Here is an 18,839-nt window from a genome sequence, read left to right on the forward strand (position 1 = left end):
GTTTTCTTTTTGCTGACTTTGCGTTTTTTACAGTAGCTTAATGGACCAAAGCAATTATAGTATTGAATGGAGTTTGGGTGGTTACAAAAAGTATAGTCTGATTTTATTGGAAGCTGACTATAAACCTCAATATCAAAATTAACCCAAATTAGTCCATTAGGTTGACTTTTCTAAGAAATGTGTAAAAAGCATCTTTGTTTACATATTTAGGAACAGGAATAGTCCAAAAGAGCAAGAAGCGGAAGGCCAAAAACTTTGAGCTAAATATAAGAAAAAAGCTTTGGATATCCTGTGTTTCGCTCTGTTACGCACCTCTGGCTGCATCATGTTGTCACATTTGATCACTCACTCATGTTTAAATGCATGAAGTCAGAGACAGACAGACAGACACAGTGAAGTGTCGTGTTGCTGTGATAGTCACACTGAATTTCATCACACCCCTGACAGATTTGACAGCATTTTGAAGAGGAAGGCACATAGTTCAATCAAGAGAGACAAGTGAAAGAAGTAAAGATGAATATTTATTATAACAGATGATACGTCAATGTGGTTATTTAATTTAGATATTTTTAGCATTCTGACGTGTTTTTTGATTTTTGTCAAGCTTTTTCGAAATTTAATTTCTGTCACTCACCGTCACAAACAACAGCATATGGAAAAACAACGGCAGAGAGAAACAGACTCACGCATACAGGACTTGCACATAACAGCAGCATGAATGTACTAATGGCAGAGAGAGAATCATATTTTAACAGAGGCAGCAGCAGGATGATAGGCTAACAATCTAGGTGTCGCCGAGCTATTGGATAGATGATGTGACCAACTGATGAGAACAGGACAGCAAGTAATAATGAGAGAGCATGTGTGAGAGGATTGAATGCAGGTGCGTAAGAAATGAACCATGCAAGGTATAGTCTCCCTGACAGAATTTATGCTATAGCTTAATTTACAAAATCTGAGCAGATGATTTACATTTACATCATAACATTTTTTTTTATTGATCTGCGTTTTTCACTTTTGTGACACTCAAAGATTGAGATTGCAGTTGTTTTGTAAGAATATGCACCACATTTTTCAAATGCAGAAAATCTGGTTCAGTAAACCCACAGTATTCTTCCTCACACGGTCCCTTCCTCTGAATATCTGTCTTCCTGCTTTGAACCTGGAGTCCCTGGAAGAAAAGGGATCCATTCATCACTGGATTCAAACACTTCACACTCGGGGAGTGTGTTGTGTCCTGACCTGTCCCTTCTCGGGCCAGAGAGAGGGAGAACAGAATAAATATGCCATCAGCCGCGGCAAGAGCGGTGGCTTACAGCAGGATCAGAGCAGGAAGACAAACCTTCTTTCTTTCTTCTTCCTTTTACTTTAGACTGTCCATCTGACAGTATACAAAAGTACAGTCTTTGGTGCAGTTTGTGCTCTAAAAATGATACCTACTTGCTTTAAAGTAGAAGCCGTCATCTAAAGAAATAGGTAATAATAGTTATTATGTGTTAACTATATTACTTTTTTATGTGTTCTGTGGTAACTATTTATAGGGCAGCTTTAGCTGTTCATATAGTTTGGATACAATACAGTCACGAGAAAATACTGTATATGTTAGTCTCTGTTTATGCTTGTAGTTAGCCTACTATGGAGATGTGTAGTTTTATGGATCACAGCGATGGAGTGGATCAGAGAACCGTCGGAGGGTTTCAATGTCAAATCCAGTGACTTGACTTTACTTCAATTGAAGAGCATCTTAACACACAGTTTTAACTTAAACACACATGCCCCCTTCACAAATGCAGAGAATGCAGTCAAAAACCTGACACACATACACTTACACACACACACACACACACACACACACACACACACACACACACACACACACACACACACAGTTTGAACTGCTACTTTAACAGCCTAGTGGGGATGCAGCAGAGGCGTATCAAAATAAAGATTATGAATAAATGGTAGCAAAGTTGTAATTTTGTTGATTACTGACTGAAACACTGATCATTCTGTAAATTAGGTAGTATCACCTACTACTATCAGTTGCATGCTTGAAATGTTAAATGTGACATTTGGGGGTGTCCCAGGGTTGATTTTTCACAGGTATTTGAGGGTTCAGGTGGACATAATTACAGCATCTTCTCTGGAAAACAAGGAAAATAACTTCTGCTTCAATGAACACTATAAAATGGGACCCCTAGAGAGATAAAACTAACATGTTTTGTGATGTGATAATGATTAGCCGTAAAAACATCGTGATAACACATCTTGCCACTTCTCCAAATGTGAAAACAACACATGTATACATAATAAAATGTTTGCATTTCAACGACACAGAAGCAACTAAGCATTGACTACTGCTGTTAGTCATTTTCATAGTCCTGTAATGTTTTTTATTCTCTTGTATGAACCTATTAACACAATTCTGCCCATATTTTTTATATATATTTATGATCCTATGGTGACTGGATATGTGTTGTCCCACAGAGGAATGTATGCACCCCCCAGAGATACTATAAACCCCCTATTTTAACATTTTCCAACATATTGATATTAATCTTGTCGTGAGAAGAACCAGAGCAGCATTGGCTTCTTGATGTTCTCTTTACCCCGGGGCTGGAAGCTGAGCAACTCACAGCCAAACACTAATTGTGTGTGTGTGTGTGTGTGTGTGTGTGTGTGTGTGTGTGTGTGTGTGTGTGTGTGTGTGTGTTTGTACGCATTTGATATTCACCACTCATAATACTGCACATATCCTGTGTCTGTCAGCAGTAGAAAGCCACAGTCGATCAAGTACACACTGTTCACATCTGTATTCAAAGACAGTACATTTCTTTACATTTAGTGGTAAAATACTTGAAGCAAAATATCAGATAACTAGGAAACAGCTCAGTCAGAGGAAAACAGCCTGAACAACTTTAATGTGTAGCGTATGATCATACTGTAATGCTTCGTGACCAGCTGATGTTTTGCATTTTATTAGCACGTACTTTTATGAACACAGAATAAGGCTGTTCATATTTACCAGTCTGTGAGATCAGCATGCTTGTCTGGTCTCTATACCAGCACTGTGTAGCTTGTGGGTCGCATCACAAAATTAATATGGCGGAGTCACTGAGCCTTGTTTTCCCCACAACATTTATTTTAATTGCATTACAATTAAAATGGATTATAGTTAAAGTTGCCAGCCTCTGAGATAAGTCAAAACACGTTAGAATAGCTATGTTTAGTTTTGTGACCTCAAAGTGTGAATGAAGCTGTATTGTTGTAACAGCATTAAGGACATTTTTCATGCAGCATCAGTAGAGCTTCACAGGGGGTGTTAGGAATGGCAGATTTACTTAAAATGTGTTGCTTAATTCTTTCAAGTAGCCATATTTTATTGTTGCTTTTTGGAAGAAAGACCACACACAAAACAACAATACTATCCATCCATCCATCTTCGTCCGCTTATCCGGTGTCGGGTCGCGGGGGGAGCAGCTCCAGCAGGGGACCCCAAACTTCCCTTTCCCGAGCAACATTAACCAGCTCCGACTGGGGATCGGCGTTCCCAGGCCAGGTTGGAGATATAATCCCTCCACCTAGTCCTGGGTCTTCCCCGAGGCCTCCTCCCAGCTGGACGTGCCTGGAACACCTCCCTAGGGAGGCGCCCAGGGGGCATCCTTACCAGATGCCCGAACCACCTCAACTGGCTCCTTTCGACGCAAAGGAGCAGCGGCTCTACTCCGAGCTCCTCACGGATGAGTGAGCTTCTCACCCTATCTCTAAGGGAGACGCCAGCCACCCTCCTGAGGAAACCCATTTCAGCCGCTTGTACCCTGGATCTCGTTCTTTCGGTCATGACCCAGCCTTCATGACCATAGGTGAGGGTAGGAACGAAAACTGACCGGTAGATCGAGAGCTTTGCCTTCTGGCTAAGCTCTCTTTTCGTCACAACGGTGCGATAGATTGAATGCAATACCGCACCCGCTGCGCCCGATTCTCCGACCAATCTCCCGCTCCATTGTCCCCTCACTCGCGAACACAACCCCAAGATACTTGAACTCCTTCACTTGGGGTAAGGACTCATTCCCTACCTGGAGAAGGCATTCCATCGGCTTCCTGCTGAGAACCATGGCCTCAGATTTAGAGGTGCTGATCCTCATCCCAACCGCTTCACACTCGGTTGCGAACCGATCCAGTGAGTGCTGAAGGTCGCAGGCCGATGATGCCATCAGGACCACATCATCTGCAAAGAGCAGCGATGAGATCCCCAGCCCACCAAACTGCAACCCCTCCCCACCCCGACTCGCCTCGATATCCTGTCCATAAATACTACAAACAGGATTGGTGACAAAGCGCAGCCCTGGCGGAGGCCAACCCTCACCTGAAAAGAGTCCGACTTACTACCGAGAACCCGGACACAGCTCTCGCTTTGGTTGTACAGAGATTGGATGGCCCTGAGAAGAGACCCCTCACCCCATACTCCCGCAGCACCTCCCACAGTATCTCCCGGGGACCCGGTCATACGCCTTCTCCAAATCCACAAAACACATGTAGACCCGGTTGGGCATACTCCCAGGCTCCCTCCAGGATCCTTGCGAGAGTGAAGAGCTGGTCCGTTGTTCCACGACCAGGACGGAATCCGCATTGTTCCTCCTCAACCCGAGGTTCGACTATTGGCGAACCCTCCTTTCCAGCACCTTGGAGTAGACTTTACCAGGGAGGCTGAGAAGTGTGATACCCCTATAATTGGCACACACCCTCTGGTCCCCCCTTTTTAAAAAGGGGAACCACCACCCCAGTCTGCCACTCCTTTGGCACCGTCCCAGACTTCCACGCAATGTTGAAAAGGCGTGTCAACCAGGACAGCCCCTCCACACCCAGAGCCTTGAGCATTTCTGGACGGATCTCATCAATCCCGGGGCTTTGCCACTGTGTAGTTGTTTGACTACATCAGTGACTTCCGCCTGGGAAATCGACGACAATCCCCCATTATCCTCCAGCTCTGCCTCTAACATAGAGGGCGTATTAGTCGGATTCAGGAGTTCTGCAAAGTGCTCCTTCCACCGCCCTATTACCTCCTCAGTTGAGGTCAACAGTGTCCCATCCTTACTGTACACAGCTTGGATGGTTCCCTTCCCCTCCTGAGGTGGCGAACAGTTTTCCAGAAGCACTTTGGTGCCGACCGAAAGTCCTTCTCCATGTCTTCTCCAAACTTCTCCCACACCCGCTGCTTTGCCTCTTTCACGGCAGAGGCTGCAGCCCCTCGGGCCCTTCGGTACCCTGCAACTGCCTCGAGTCCTCCGGGATAACATATCCCGGAAAGACTCCTTCTTCAGTCGGACGGCTTCCCTGACCACCGTTGTCCACCACGGTGTTCGTGGGTTACCGCCCCTTGAGGCACCTAAGACCCTAAAACCACAGCTCCTCGCTGCAGCTTCAGCAATGGAAACTTTGAACATTGTCCACTCGGGTTCAATGCCCCCAGCCTCCACAGGGATGCACGAAAAGCTCCGCCCGGAGGTGTGAGTTGAAAGTCTGTTGGACAGGGCCTCCTCCAGACGTTCCCAATTTACCCGCACTACACGTTTGGGCTTACCAGGTCTGTCCAGAGTCTTCCCCACCCTCTGACCCAACTCACCACCAGATGGTGATCGGTTGACAGCTCTGCCCCTCTCTTCACCCGAGTGTCCAAAACATACGGCCTCAGATCAGATGAAACGATTATGAAATCGATCATTGACCTTGGCCTAGGGTGCTCTGGTACCAGGTACACTTATGAGCATCCCTATGTTCGAACATGGTGTTCGTTATAGACAATCCATGACTAGCACAGAAGTCCAACAACAAACAACCACTCTGGTTTTAGATCAGGGAGGCCGTTCCTCCCAATCACGCCTCTCCAGGTGTCTCCATCATTGCCCACGTGTGCGTTGAAGTCCCCAGCAGAACAATGGAGTCCCCCACTGGAGCCCCATGCAGGACTCCAGTCAAGGTCTCAAGAAGGCCGAATACTCCGAACTCCTGTTTGGTGCATATGCACAAACAACAGTCAGAGTTTTCCCCCACAACCCGCAGGCGAGGGAGGCGACCCTCTCGTCCACTGGGGTAAACTCCAACACAGCACGGCGCTCAGCCGGGGACTTGTGAGTATCCCCACACCCGCCCGGCGCCTCACACCCTGGGCAACTCCGGAGAAGAAAAGAGTCCAACCCCTATCCAGGAGTATGGTTCCAGAACCAAGACTGTGCGTAGAGGTAAGCCCCACCAGATCTAACCGGTAGCGCTCCACCTCCCGCACCAGTTCCGGCTCCTTCCCCACAGAGAGGTGACGTTCCACGCCCCCAGAGCCAGCGTCTGCTGCCGGGTCTGGTCCGCCGAGGCCCCTGACCTTCACTGCCACCCATGTGGCATCGCACCCGACCCCAACGGTTCCTCCCACAGGTGGTGGGCCCATGGGATGGAGAGGGAGTTGCCACGTAGCTTGTTCGGGCTGTGCCCGGCCGGGCTCCGTGGCAAACCCGGCCACCAGGCGCTCGCCGACGAGCCCACCGTCTGGGCCTGGCTCCAGACGGGGGCCCCGGGCTTCCTCCGGGCAGGGTCACTCCATCTCTGCTTAGCTTTTTCATTGGGGTTTTTGAACCATTCTTTGTCTGGCCCCTCACCTGAGACCACTTTGCCTTGGGAGACCCTACCAGGAGCACAAAGCTCCAGACAACACAGCCCTCAGGTTCACAGAGACACACAAACCTCTCCACCACGATAAGGTGATGGTTCACGGAGACAATACTATATACAGTATAAAAGACTAAATGTGCAGTATAACAAAAAGTACTGTTTCAAGTCATGAAAAAGAGCAAAAAAAAGAGCCACAGTTAAAGAAAAAAGGGAGACAGAAGGACCAAGAGCAGCAGCTGTGTGTGGGAGGCTCTGAGTAGAGAGGTAGGGCTGCTGAGGAGGAATGAAGCTTTGATGGATAAAAGAGACTGAAATGTTTGTAATGGTTTTCTGTATTGACCACGTCTGTGCAGATAGTATGTATTGAAACCGTGGCTAAATATCTGCATAGGTGTGTGTGTGTGTGTGTGTGTGTGTGTGTGTGTGTGTGTGTGTGTGTGTGTGTGTGTGTGTGTGTGTGTGTGTGTGTAGTAGAAAGAGAGAAATCTGCCTGCCTGACAGTTTTGTACATCCAAGGCCAAATGGGATTTTATGCATAAATAAGTTGGGACAATTTAACCCTTGTTTGTGTGTCTGTATTGTTAGGGTCTCGAACTCTCTCACACACACACACACACACACACACACACACACACACACACATGAAAGGAATGACACCTATAATCCTCCATCTTTAAAAAAAAAAATGGATCACGCTCGAAAACCAACATAACAGCTAATGAGTTCACATGTCAACACGTCCATCTTCATGACAATTTAGCAAACTACATCTGTTGGTGAAAACTGTGTAATATGGTTGAAGCTTGGACAGGGAAAAGTTAGTAAGGGGTGGAATATATATACAGTATATATTTTTTTATCAAACTACTATTTCCAATGTCAAGAATAATCTTTCTAAGTTTAATTAAGACCTGCAAAAACATGGAAAGGACACAACTGCAGCATTAAACCCCCTTTTTGTACAGTGTAGAAAAACACTAAGACAAGTAAGTGACCTCCATGTTTTCTTCCATTTAGAACAAGTCAATATCTCCTTTGTGTTACCTTGCAGACATTTTGCTGAAGGGGGAACTAAAACATGCTCTATTCCACTGCTGCCAGTTGCTCCTGAGGCTGCTTCCAGATTTCCCTCCTTTAAGGGTTATTAATTGTCCAGTTTGGTATTAGTGGTCCGTCAGCACAGGTGGTCAGAGTCACCCTGAGTTTCACTTTGCTTGGCTGGGCTGATGTTAAGCACAGCTGCACAGTTACATGGGTCGGGCATCTAGTGAAGTGAGAAGATGTGGAGAGACACTCAGATCTCTCCAGAGTGTTGACACCACACATGAAGCTGTGTGTATTGAATTGATTGATTTTTTAAACAGCTAAAAAATAATATATGTGATGGATGTATTCAGTAACAAAGCAGGGAGTATCATGATCTTGTACTGCTGCAAAACATCACAGTGAGGTTGTTTGGTTGGATGGATGTCATCTAACAAACAGTCAGTGGTGTTTTCAACCCTGACCACAATCCCTAACGTAAAAGTGGGTATGATCAATACGTTTACCTTAACAACATGATTACTTGTATGTGAAAGAGGAAACTCGTTATGATGTACCCAGGACTCTGCAGCTTTACAGTGCCTTTTAGTTCTTTGTTTTGGTTTTCCTGCACACAACCTTGGAGTTTTGGTTCACTCTCACCGCTCCCATAGCATCGTTTCCAGCTGCAGCTGGCAGCATTTTCTGCAACAAAGCTCTAAAAAAACATCCATGTGCTACCTGCTCAGCACCACACAGCAAACAGACAAAATTAGCCACTAGCTGGTCAACACAATGGAGCATTTAGCAGCTCAAAAGCCAGATCTTTCTCTCAGGATTTGGTGGAGTTCAAACACAGAGTTAAACAGAGTTGGATATATTGATGATGATGACTTTAGATTCATCATCATCATCAATCTTGAATAATATGCTCTGTATCTGCTTCAACTGTTGTCTAACAGTTTGCAAACAATCAGTGATGTATCAGTCAAAACTATGTGTCCTAACTAAATAAGTGTTATGACTCTCTCTCTCTCTCATCTGGAGCACTATTAAGCCCTTGAGTGTAGAGTAGACGTCTATGGTATCAGTGTATCTACACATCCTACCATTACTTTCACCCTTTCTGGCTCTTTATTTGTTTTCTTTTCCCCCTCTTTATTTTCCTCAACTGTTGTTAACATGGTCATTCCTTCAGAGACAGGCAGAAGCACAAGTCTACATCGTCTGGTATGTCTGTGAAAAATCAGAACAGAATCAGAACATGTCCCTGGGCTTGTCTCACACATGGACACAGAGATGACTAGACGGTCCTCTGGTTCCCAAATTTAGAACAACTGCCCCTCGGCTCTCACTGTCTGATGGGGTTAAATTGCTTCAACCCTTCTCAAGGTCAAAATCGAGGATTACTCGCCTTGCTTTTCCTCAAACTGTGTGTTATCTGCAGGCAATGTGTTGGCAGGCAGGGTAATATGTGTTTGCCGCTTTTCCAGGATGATTTCCAATATCAGTACACGTGAATAATGCTTAGTTGCTCCTGAGCAAGGGCAGCAAACCTCTTATTTATATATTGTGATATGGATAGAAATGGAAAATTTAGTTAGATACCGAATTAGAACTCTGCAGGCTTGTGCTTGTTCATGCATTAGAGGAAAAGCCATAAGGTGATTCTTTGTTCGTAGCATATTACCATTTGGATAAAGGGCATATATCTGCATCTAGATACGGAGCAAAGAGAGAATTGTTTTTATCAAACAAGGGTCAGCAAGTGGCAAAATCAAGCTATTGTCTTTGGTTTCAGTAAATGGTGTGGAATGATCTCAGTTCCTATTTGTATGGCGTTGACATTTAACAGCTATTCTGACAAAAAAGGTCCTCATCACGCCCACTAAACTGATCCGAACAACAGACGAGCAAATGAAGTTTGTACTGCCCAGTGCTGTTTTTTTGAGGATAAAGTAACACATCTTGGTATTCAGATAAATGTTATAGGTGACACATGCAGTTCATGAAAGGCAAAGGAAAAAAACGTTTGGTTTGATCAGTGTGAGACAGGAAAAACCTTTTCAAATAATCAGTCATTGTCAGCTGTCATTGACTTCCCATTTTTTAAACTCAACTGACTTGATTTCAAGCAGCAATTTTCAGCACATTAGACCTAATAGTTTGGAAAATATTATGTTTGACTGGAGGATACCAGATTGGAGGTGAGGGGGAAATTGATCTGTTCTGAATGTGCCAAATTACCGTTTCAGCTGAAGGACATGAGATCTGGCTTTGCAGACAGTTTTTGTTGTTCCCAGGCATCGTTCCTTCCTAATTCCTTAGCTTTTACTGTGGTAACATAAACTCATGAGCATATTGACCTATGTATTGCAGCAGATGTGTTGCTTCACTTTTAAATCTGCAGTGAGAGAACAGACAGACAAAATGACATGATTTTAAAGAAGAAATTGAATAAACATTACATAGACATTGGTGCTGGGTCTATTGTGGCATCTATACCTTACCATGATATTCTGGGAATAAATCCCATTGAATTAAACACAGATACATGAAAAAAGATGAAAGTCATGGAAAATATATGCTATTTTGCATGTGCTGAGGCTGTTTAGAAGCATAGCCCGATGAATCGAGCACACCTCAGGTAGTTCAAGGGAAATTATTTCAAACAGCAATGTGTGTCAAGATGCGATTATTTGAAACTATATATATTTTTCGCAGGTCTTGAGAGGAGAGAAGGGGGAAAGATAGCAGCAGGCAGAGCGGATATGGAGATGGCAGAGGTAAAAGAGAGACAGCAGGATCCCACCTGTGCGTGTTTTGCATTGACAAGATAGACTGCCTCAGTGATTCACATTAGTTTTGATTAGTAATGACAAGCATTACATATATAAAAATGTATGTCTTTGTGACTCAAATAGGTCACTTCCCCCAAAAACACATACACATGATGAGTATGGGCGCACAAGTGGGAACTTAACCCTCCCCTTAAATACTGTTGGTGACGTGCTTGATCCATTTAGCCACACAGGACTAACTTGGCTCTGTCAACTTAGATCAGAGGCTGTGTGCTGTAGAATCAAACAGCAGCCGGCAGACAGTCCCAGACTCCCAGCACTGACATGAAGACTTCATCACACACCATTAAACGTGCAGCCAGAAGAGAAGGTGGGTGAGATGGGAAGAGGAGGAGGCAGAGGGTGTGACAGAAGCACGGTAAAGGAGGGGAGACTTAGGAAGAGAATAGCAGAAAAAGAGGTACAGAGACGGAAAGAAAATCACTGCTGATGGTGTACACTGGCTGCAAACATCCTCTGAGAAACAAAGTCTTAGTCTTAGAAAGGCCTGTGCAAATAAAAGACTCTGCCTTACAGTGGTTATTCAGAGACGACAGACAACTGCTGTAGTTGAATGACTTTCTGTCTTGGTTTGTAGAATTTGTGCAGTGGGAAAGGCAATGCAGTAACTTTCCCTTTACAGCACTCTAACATCTGCCATCTGGGACACTTTTTACCCTGCTCCTGCTCAGCTTCTGTGGTATAATCTTTCTGTTCCCACTGTCACTATAATGTGTTGTCCTTCTCTTTTTTGTCTCTTATCAGATCTGTTTTGTAAATCTGGACCCTCAGAAAACGGACTATCGTGATGACAAAAGCATCAAGGTTAGCAGAATCCTCATCCCACATTCTTTCCCTCCTCTCATCCCTCATGCGTTATCCCCTTTTCTTTCCCACCCACTTTTCATCTTCCAGGAACTCTGTTCTCTGTATTTCACATTTAGTCAATAGCTCAGTTGCCATGGAATCAAAATGATTACCCATAATTAGAGGGTTGATTTGTTTAGATAATATGCAGATTTTGCAGTCTTTTGCAAAGAGAAGCTTCAATAAGGATTGCACATGGCTCAAGACTTCGCACAGTAAGAATTGTATAACTTTGTGTCTCTGAGTTGGAACCAAAGAGAATGCATTACATCCAGTTTTGAAGTCCCTTGAAGAAAAGCTTCTTTTGATCATTGTCTCTGTGCTCGGCATGTTTCCTGCAGAAATTGGCATCGGTGTCTCCAGACCTGCCAAAGCTCGTTGAATTGCTGACTGTCCACCAGCCGAAAGAAAACGAGATCCTACTGCTCGGCGGCCTAGAAGCCTCAGACACTTGCCAAACACACCCACTCTCCCCGTCTCAGGTGAGTTTGCGATGATGTCTTCAAATCCTTCCAAGTATTTTTAGCCTTTGAATTAACTGGCCGGGACTGCGAGGCTGAGAGTGCAAGCTTTTGTCCTGCAATTTTGTTTGATTAGATTTGAACCTTTTGTGCTAGGAAAAATCCACTGGAGGAACCTCATTTATTTTATCTACTGTAATAATTCTCCCACATTCATTCCATTAAAAACATATCCTCTTTAACATGGAACCACGTGGTGGACAGAAAACCAACAACAGTGGATGAAATTTTTTAGAATACTTAAAAACACAAACTATTGCTTCTGACTTATATCCCTGTCTGCTTTTGTTGGTAATAATCTTCGAATGCAATGTTCCCTTATGGCCACTGACCATCTCATAGACTTTTTGAATCTCTCCAAATTCATCATTGTATAAAACTGTTGCCTGAGGGGCCTGCACGGACAATTAAACTTGCATGAGCAGATCCATTGAGTTGATATTATATTGAATAAAAGGAAGAAAAACAGGCATGAGAGCAACATAAACCCACTGAACCCGGAGATTTAGGATGTTTATAATATTATTTGGTTACAATGACAGTGTCATGTGTTCATGACAGTGTCATGTCACTCTTAGGTAGATAACTTCAAGTAAAGTGTTACCTATTATGTTGTGACTGTAGCGCCCATTGTGTGTTTATGCATGATTGGTGTGTACCTTTGTGTGTGTGTGTGTGTGTGTGTGTGTGTGTGTGTGTGTGTGTGTGTGTATGAACTTTGTATATACATAATGTTTTTGTATTTATGTGTCCCTTTGTGTGCAATGCATAATAGGAATCTGTGCATGTTCCATTCAGGGCGGACAGCAGCAGCAGAGAAGTACAGGTGTGTGCCTGGTTCAGTGTTCAGGGCAGAGGCGCTCCACCCAACCTAGCAGCATCATCTTCGAGATCAACAAGTTCCTGATTGGTCTGCAGTGGGGAAAGGAGCAACAGCTTCAGCAGGGTCGAGCAGCCAGGCAGAGGATCGATGATGACACTAATCGTTCCATCTCGTCCATAGAAGAAGACTTCCTGACGGCCTCAGAACACCTTGGTGATGACAGCGAAGATGATGGTTTCAGAAATGGTGAGCCTCATTACCTCCAGAGAAAAATTTGACCACATACTGTGCAGTAGAAGGGGCTGCAGTGAAGTGGCTGTTTCAAGACATTTTGTGATGTGATGGCGTTTTCCTTGAGCAACTGAGAATACAGAAAGACCCGCAAAATAGATAGAAGTGTGATTCTGATTTTAAAATTATCTTTAAAAACTTTAAAGAACCGACAACTCATGTCCATCATGTGCAACCACCATTATCCACACCATGTAGTTTGTTCAGTTTCTTATAACTGTAACGTTTACAATAGTGTTGAGGCATGACTGTATCATTGCTAGTTAGGTCTTAGATCAGTGAATGATGATAACATCTATCTTACTTAGATACTGTAGTATTGTAAAGCTAGCAAAATACTTTTATTGCAGTGTAAGATACGGTGAAAAGCCACGTCGACAGAGTTAAAAAATATGTTAACTACTGTGACATTATTGCTGACATCCAACTAGAACTCAGTATATAACATTGTATTTGTTTTTATTAGGGCTTTGACTCCGAACTTCCATATTCAAATATAATTTGAATATTTAAAAAAATAATGACATTCAAACGAATATTAGGCAGCCCTTAATATTCGAACCTGTTATGGGCATTATTTTTGTAAATGTGTTTGCTTGTAAACGTTTTTAATTCAGATTCCGGGGCTTTTTTACGCATTTCAAAATGTAACTACACGTCGCAGCGATGCACGTCGATCGGCCGTGGCTCGCCCGACTCATTTCCCGGTTCTCCTTCTCTATAAACAACGTGAAATCAAGGAGAGGGTTAACTTTTCCTCCTACAGATTTCCCACCGTGGTCAGAAAGAACAGGGGCTGATGCCTTGTTCCTCTCACTATGACTCTAGAGTCGCTACTCACTCTGAAGCTACCGGTAATCACCGTCACTCTCTCACTCTACACACACTCCACACACACACACGCCGGCTCGACGCACACACCAGCGCACAAGTATAAACTTCAGACCACTTTCGTAGGCTACGGTGAAAGCTCCGAACTTCCTGTCGAAAGCATACTATTTGTGTTTAATCCAGGTTCTGACTTTTAATTTAAAAAACAGTCGTGGCAGTGTGTTTTTCTTCTGAAAACATCATTGCCTGCCTATTGACATTGACTGATACACTGCCCTCTGGTGGACAGAACATCTAAAACTTAACTATAAGACCTTGGGGAACTTGTAATATAAGTACCGTGACGAAATTCAAACTGTAAATATACTAAAGTTATGCCGAAAGTGTAGCTAGCTAGCCACAATCTTTTCCCATTGTATTGAATGGGACACATAGATAGCTAGCTGCTCCTCCTAACAAGACCTCTCACATTCACAAATACACCTTAAATTGAAATCGGACACAACTGTTAGCTTTGTAAGACCTTGGGGTAGTTGTGATATAAGTGCTGTGACGAAATTCAAACTGTAAATATATTATAGTTATGCTGGCAGCCACCCAGCTCTGCGGAGCCCCGGTAGAGCAGTAATCCACAAACGGTGACTTTGCCCTGGGTATGGAGCCCAGCAGGCTGCCGCTTTCTCGTCAGACTGTGTGGAGCTCCTAAAGTCTGACACGTCTTACCAACATATTATTAATAAATATTTGAATATATTCAAATATTAATATTAATCAACAAACAAACTTCGAATATGATTTTTGGGCAAAAGTCAAAGCCTTAGTTTTTATTGATCAGACTTCCAAGTTTATAAAACAAATATTGAGTTGAATGAAAGCCTGTAGGCCTATTTCCTCCTGGGGGTTGCAGCAACACTACAGTTGTGTAGCAAGTACTGAAAGTTTTCTATAGTGACTGAAAATGTATAACACAAGTAAGAAGTATATATTTATTGCCATTGTGATACCCCAGTAAAGAATGAAATGTGTTGGATGGAAATAATTCTCTGGAATTTTATTCAAGGGAAAATTGAACGCCAAACAAGACATGACCCAGCTCCGTTATTCACTGAAGGGCTAAACAAAGTAATGTCGTACTCTTGCTGTGACACTTTGAGAAACTGGTGGAGCTGCTTTCTAATCAATGTGGACATGTTTCATTTCCTGTCTTTTTCCATTTTCCCCTGTCTCTTTACAGAACCAGAGAGTGGTGACCTGGCAGAGAGCTTGGTTGAGGTCACACAGAAACACTGCGTCAGACTTGCATGTCATAGGGGACAGCTGGCCCATCATCAGAACAGGGAGGAGGCTGAGGTGAAAAGGGAAGGGCATCGGCGAGCAAGCCTCCATACTAAGGAATCAGCTGGTCACTACGCCACCAATCTGGCCGAGTCAGTACTGCAAGATGCCTTCATACGCCTCTCCCAAGATGAAACCTCCTTTGTCTCTGAGGCTGCTGTCAGCGTGTCCCTCTCTAGTTGTCCTTCCAATGCCACTGGTCCATCAAAGACCAAAGAGCCGTCCCAAAAGCGCACTTGTTCTTTTGAACTCCCCAAGATTGTTATAGTTCAAAGCCCAGACAGTTCTGAGGGGACTTCAGAATGGCCAGAGACCCAGGTATCCCATGTGCCTGACAAGGATATCACTGGTGAAGCTGCAGAGATGCCAGAGAATGGGACACAGGCTCACATCCCCCATCATAATGGAGGACACCCATCCAAACATGTAGAGGTGGCTTTGGCCTGTGCTGCCAGTCTCATTGGCACCATTACCAACCCACAGCTGACAGAACAGCTTGCCATGAATTCGACTTCAGATGAAGATTCTGAGGAGGAACTGCAGGAACCAGAGGAGAGAGGTGACTACTCCTTCTCCTCAGCTATGTGTGGCATGGCTCAGGTAGCTGGTGCTGTAGCAGCTGTAGAGCTAACAGAGGAGTCTGGGGAGTGTGGCGATTCCGAAGAAGATTCTGCTGAAGTCTACACGGCATCCCGTGGTCTGATGTCTGCTGCAGAAGCCTCTGCAGCCATCACGCTGCACTGCAGTGTGGCACAGGGTACCAGCGTTGAAGCGTTTCGTGCCAACATTGCTGAGGTCCTACACAGGGAAGCAGCTGAGGTGCTGACTCAGCCGCAAGGCTACAGAAGTGTAGCCCACCTGCTGGAGGCCACACATAACAAGATAGTAGATGGCATTACTTGTCCAAAACAATCCTACATGGATGAAAGAGAGATGGATGACTTGATAAATGAGGTGGCAGACAGCCTATTCAAGCATGCTTTAGAGAAAGCAAAAAAGCAAAAAGAACTGGAGGGTACTGGAAAAGATGCACCAGGCCTTCAGGGTTTTCTGCAGGAGAGTGTTAACAATTTGCTGTTTGATATACTTCGTCTGACACAGAAGAAAATCAGTCACATCTCTAGATGTGACCAAGGGTCATTTGAGATGCAAGAAGGTGATACCTGTGCTAGGGAGCCTGCTACCACAAAGGAGAGTAGGGATCCATTAGGTCAATTACATTGCTTCATTGGCCATGGCCAGTCCACTAATTGTGATAACCACTGCGGCATACTACACTGCACAGATAAGCTTCCCATGGTTCCTGGGCTGAAGGAGAAATATGTGCTTGAGGAAAGTGAAATCATTGGATCGTCCTCTACAGCACACAGCAAAGAGCAGCACCAGTCATCATGCAGACAAAGTCAGTCAAAATCCACCCATTTCCCTGCTATGGACTTTGACCACCAGCAGATCCAACAGGGCAGTGGTGCAATCAGAGAACCTTTGTGTGAAATTCAAGTTCATAGCACAGACAGGAGGGGGCGTCTAGTGATAGGCAGCGACAGCAGACAGGCCTCCCTCACACCCCAGTCATCCTTCAACTCTTGCAGTTCTCTGCTCTCTTGGAGAATGGATTCAGAGTCCAGGACACCTATTACTTGCTATGCTGATGATTTGGCTGCTACAGTGGTGTCTATGGCCACAGAACTGGCAGCCATCTGCCTGGAAAACAACACTGGGAAACAACCCTGGTTCTGTGCCCTAAAAGGGATGTCTACCGAAGGGCCAGAAGCCTACTTGATTCCTGCTTGCTGCACAGTGCTCAGGAGGAAAGAGGCTCAGAGCAGCAATGCTGCCTCCAAGAAACATCGGGCACCACGCCTTAGTGAGATCAAGAGGAAAACAGAGGAGCAACCAGAGCTGATGGAGCGGCTGGTGAACAGGGTGGTGGACGAATCAGTAAACCTAGATGAACCGCAGGATCCATTTGCTCTCTTTGCCTCTGAAGTCACGGCCAGGATTATGAACTGCCCTGAGCTTAATGTGGTGGATACCTCCAAAACAGGCCAGCCACGCAGTAGGTTGCAGTGTGAGAGGTGGAGCCGTGGGAAGGCATCTAGTTATGAGAGCATTCCAGAAGAAGACGCAGACCCCTCAGGCACACTCAACACCCTGGGCCTTGGCAGTCGGTTAGGTCAGAACTTGAGCCGTGGTAGCTCAATCTCCAAGCAGTCCAGCTGTGAGAGCATCACAGATGAGTTCTCACGGTTCATGGTAAACCAGATGGAGACTGAGGGAAGGGGCTTTGACCTTCTGCTGGACTACTATGCAGGGAAAAATGCCAGCAGCATTCTGACTGCAGCTGTACAACAGGCTGCATCAAAGAAAAATGGTCACCTTAATGTCAGGACCTCATCCTGCCTGTCCAAACAGTCTAGCACAGAGAGCATAACAGAGGAGTTCTACAGGTTTATGCTTCGGGACATGGACAAGGAGAACCGAGAGTATGGCATTGCCAAGACTAAGGAGTGGAGCAACAGCCTGTTCCCCCCTTCCCCTAGAACACCCTTCTGTATAAGACAGTCCTCTGTCCCAGACCGGCGCTCCTCAGACTCGCGACTGACTGTCAACTCACCCATTAAAGCAAACTCTTTTGATGGATTCGCCCGCAATGTGCATGGAGACACGCTAAATATCTTCCCCACCAACTCAGTGTCAGCCACAGGACTATGTAAGTCAGACTCCTGCCTCTATCAAAGGGGTAAGACTGACCATATTACTGATATGTTGATTCATGAGACCTGGTCGAGCTCCATTGAGTCCTTGATGAGAAAGAACAAGATTATTGCTGATCCAGAGGACAGTATTGAGCTGGAGGCTGCAGGAGACTCCCAGCCCCATGTGCAGCAGTTTGCCAATCGCCTGGCAGCTGACATTGTAGATATAGGCAGGTCTGCACTGGGGGGCCAGCAAGATGTAGCTGGGGGTACACCTGGGATTCTCTCACAGCCGCACATGCCTGTTGGTGAAAGGAGGAGGGGGTTCAAACAATCTCATCTAAGTTGTAGTCGGAGAAGGTCCAGCCAGGACCAAACTGGTACTACAGTAGCGTCTGGGAGGAGTCATAGCAGCTCACCCCGCATGAGGGGCCCCAGAGATGTGCCACTGATCCACATTGAGGGAGATCAGAGGGATGAAGAGACTATTTTAAACCCTGAAAGGACAGGAGGAGGACCTCAGGAAACACCCCCAGACGTGTCAACTACCAAGCGTACGGAGAGAGCTACGGCCAACGGCAGCAGGTAGTACAGCACTCACTTTCCTTCTGTGTGAGAGTCAGACGCCTCCCTTCAGACAGAACGTTTTTTCTTTATAGCCTAGCACCAGAATCATCATCATACTGTAGATGTGAAAGTAGAGATTAATCTGTCTGAGAGAGAGAGAGAGAAATAAAGAATCACGTTTTTTTTTAAGGTAAACATTAAAAGCTGTCTGAGAAAATTAGCACTAAACAAATGAAGTCCAGGCCCTACAGATGTCCAAACTATTTTTAGAGATTTTCTGATCAAAGAGTGGCTGGTACACAGATTGTCTGTACATTCACTGTGTAATGTATCTATTTTAGCAGTGTGTGAGGTTTGATAAACCTTTGTTAGGCTGTGACTC

The 18,839-nt window shown here is 44.9% G+C and overlaps 1 protein-coding gene across 6 annotated transcripts in view; it reads left to right on the forward strand.

Moving 5' to 3' along the window:
* The window catches only part of sphkap (SPHK1 interactor, AKAP domain containing), a 155,465-nt gene that overhangs the window by 127,495 nt on the left and 9,131 nt on the right, over positions 1 to 18,839 (forward strand). For 5 of the 6 annotated variants that reach the window (XM_028574486.1, XM_028574485.1, XM_028574488.1 and 2 more), the window contains 4 exons: positions 11,289 to 11,348; positions 11,732 to 11,872; positions 12,710 to 12,980; positions 15,091 to 18,475. In XM_028574486.1, coding sequence (XP_028430287.1) covers positions 11,289 to 11,348; positions 11,732 to 11,872; positions 12,710 to 12,980; positions 15,091 to 18,475 — 3,857 coding nt within the window. Of the gene's footprint in view, positions 1 to 10,407; positions 10,470 to 11,288; positions 11,349 to 11,731; positions 11,873 to 12,709; positions 12,981 to 15,090; positions 18,476 to 18,839 lie in introns of all 6 variants that reach the window. The other variant, XM_028574489.1, reaches the window with a different exon arrangement.

Source organism: Perca flavescens, chromosome 3 (assembly GCF_004354835.1).
Source record: "Perca flavescens isolate YP-PL-M2 chromosome 3, PFLA_1.0, whole genome shotgun sequence".
NCBI lineage: Eukaryota > Metazoa > Chordata > Actinopteri > Perciformes > Percidae > Perca > Perca flavescens.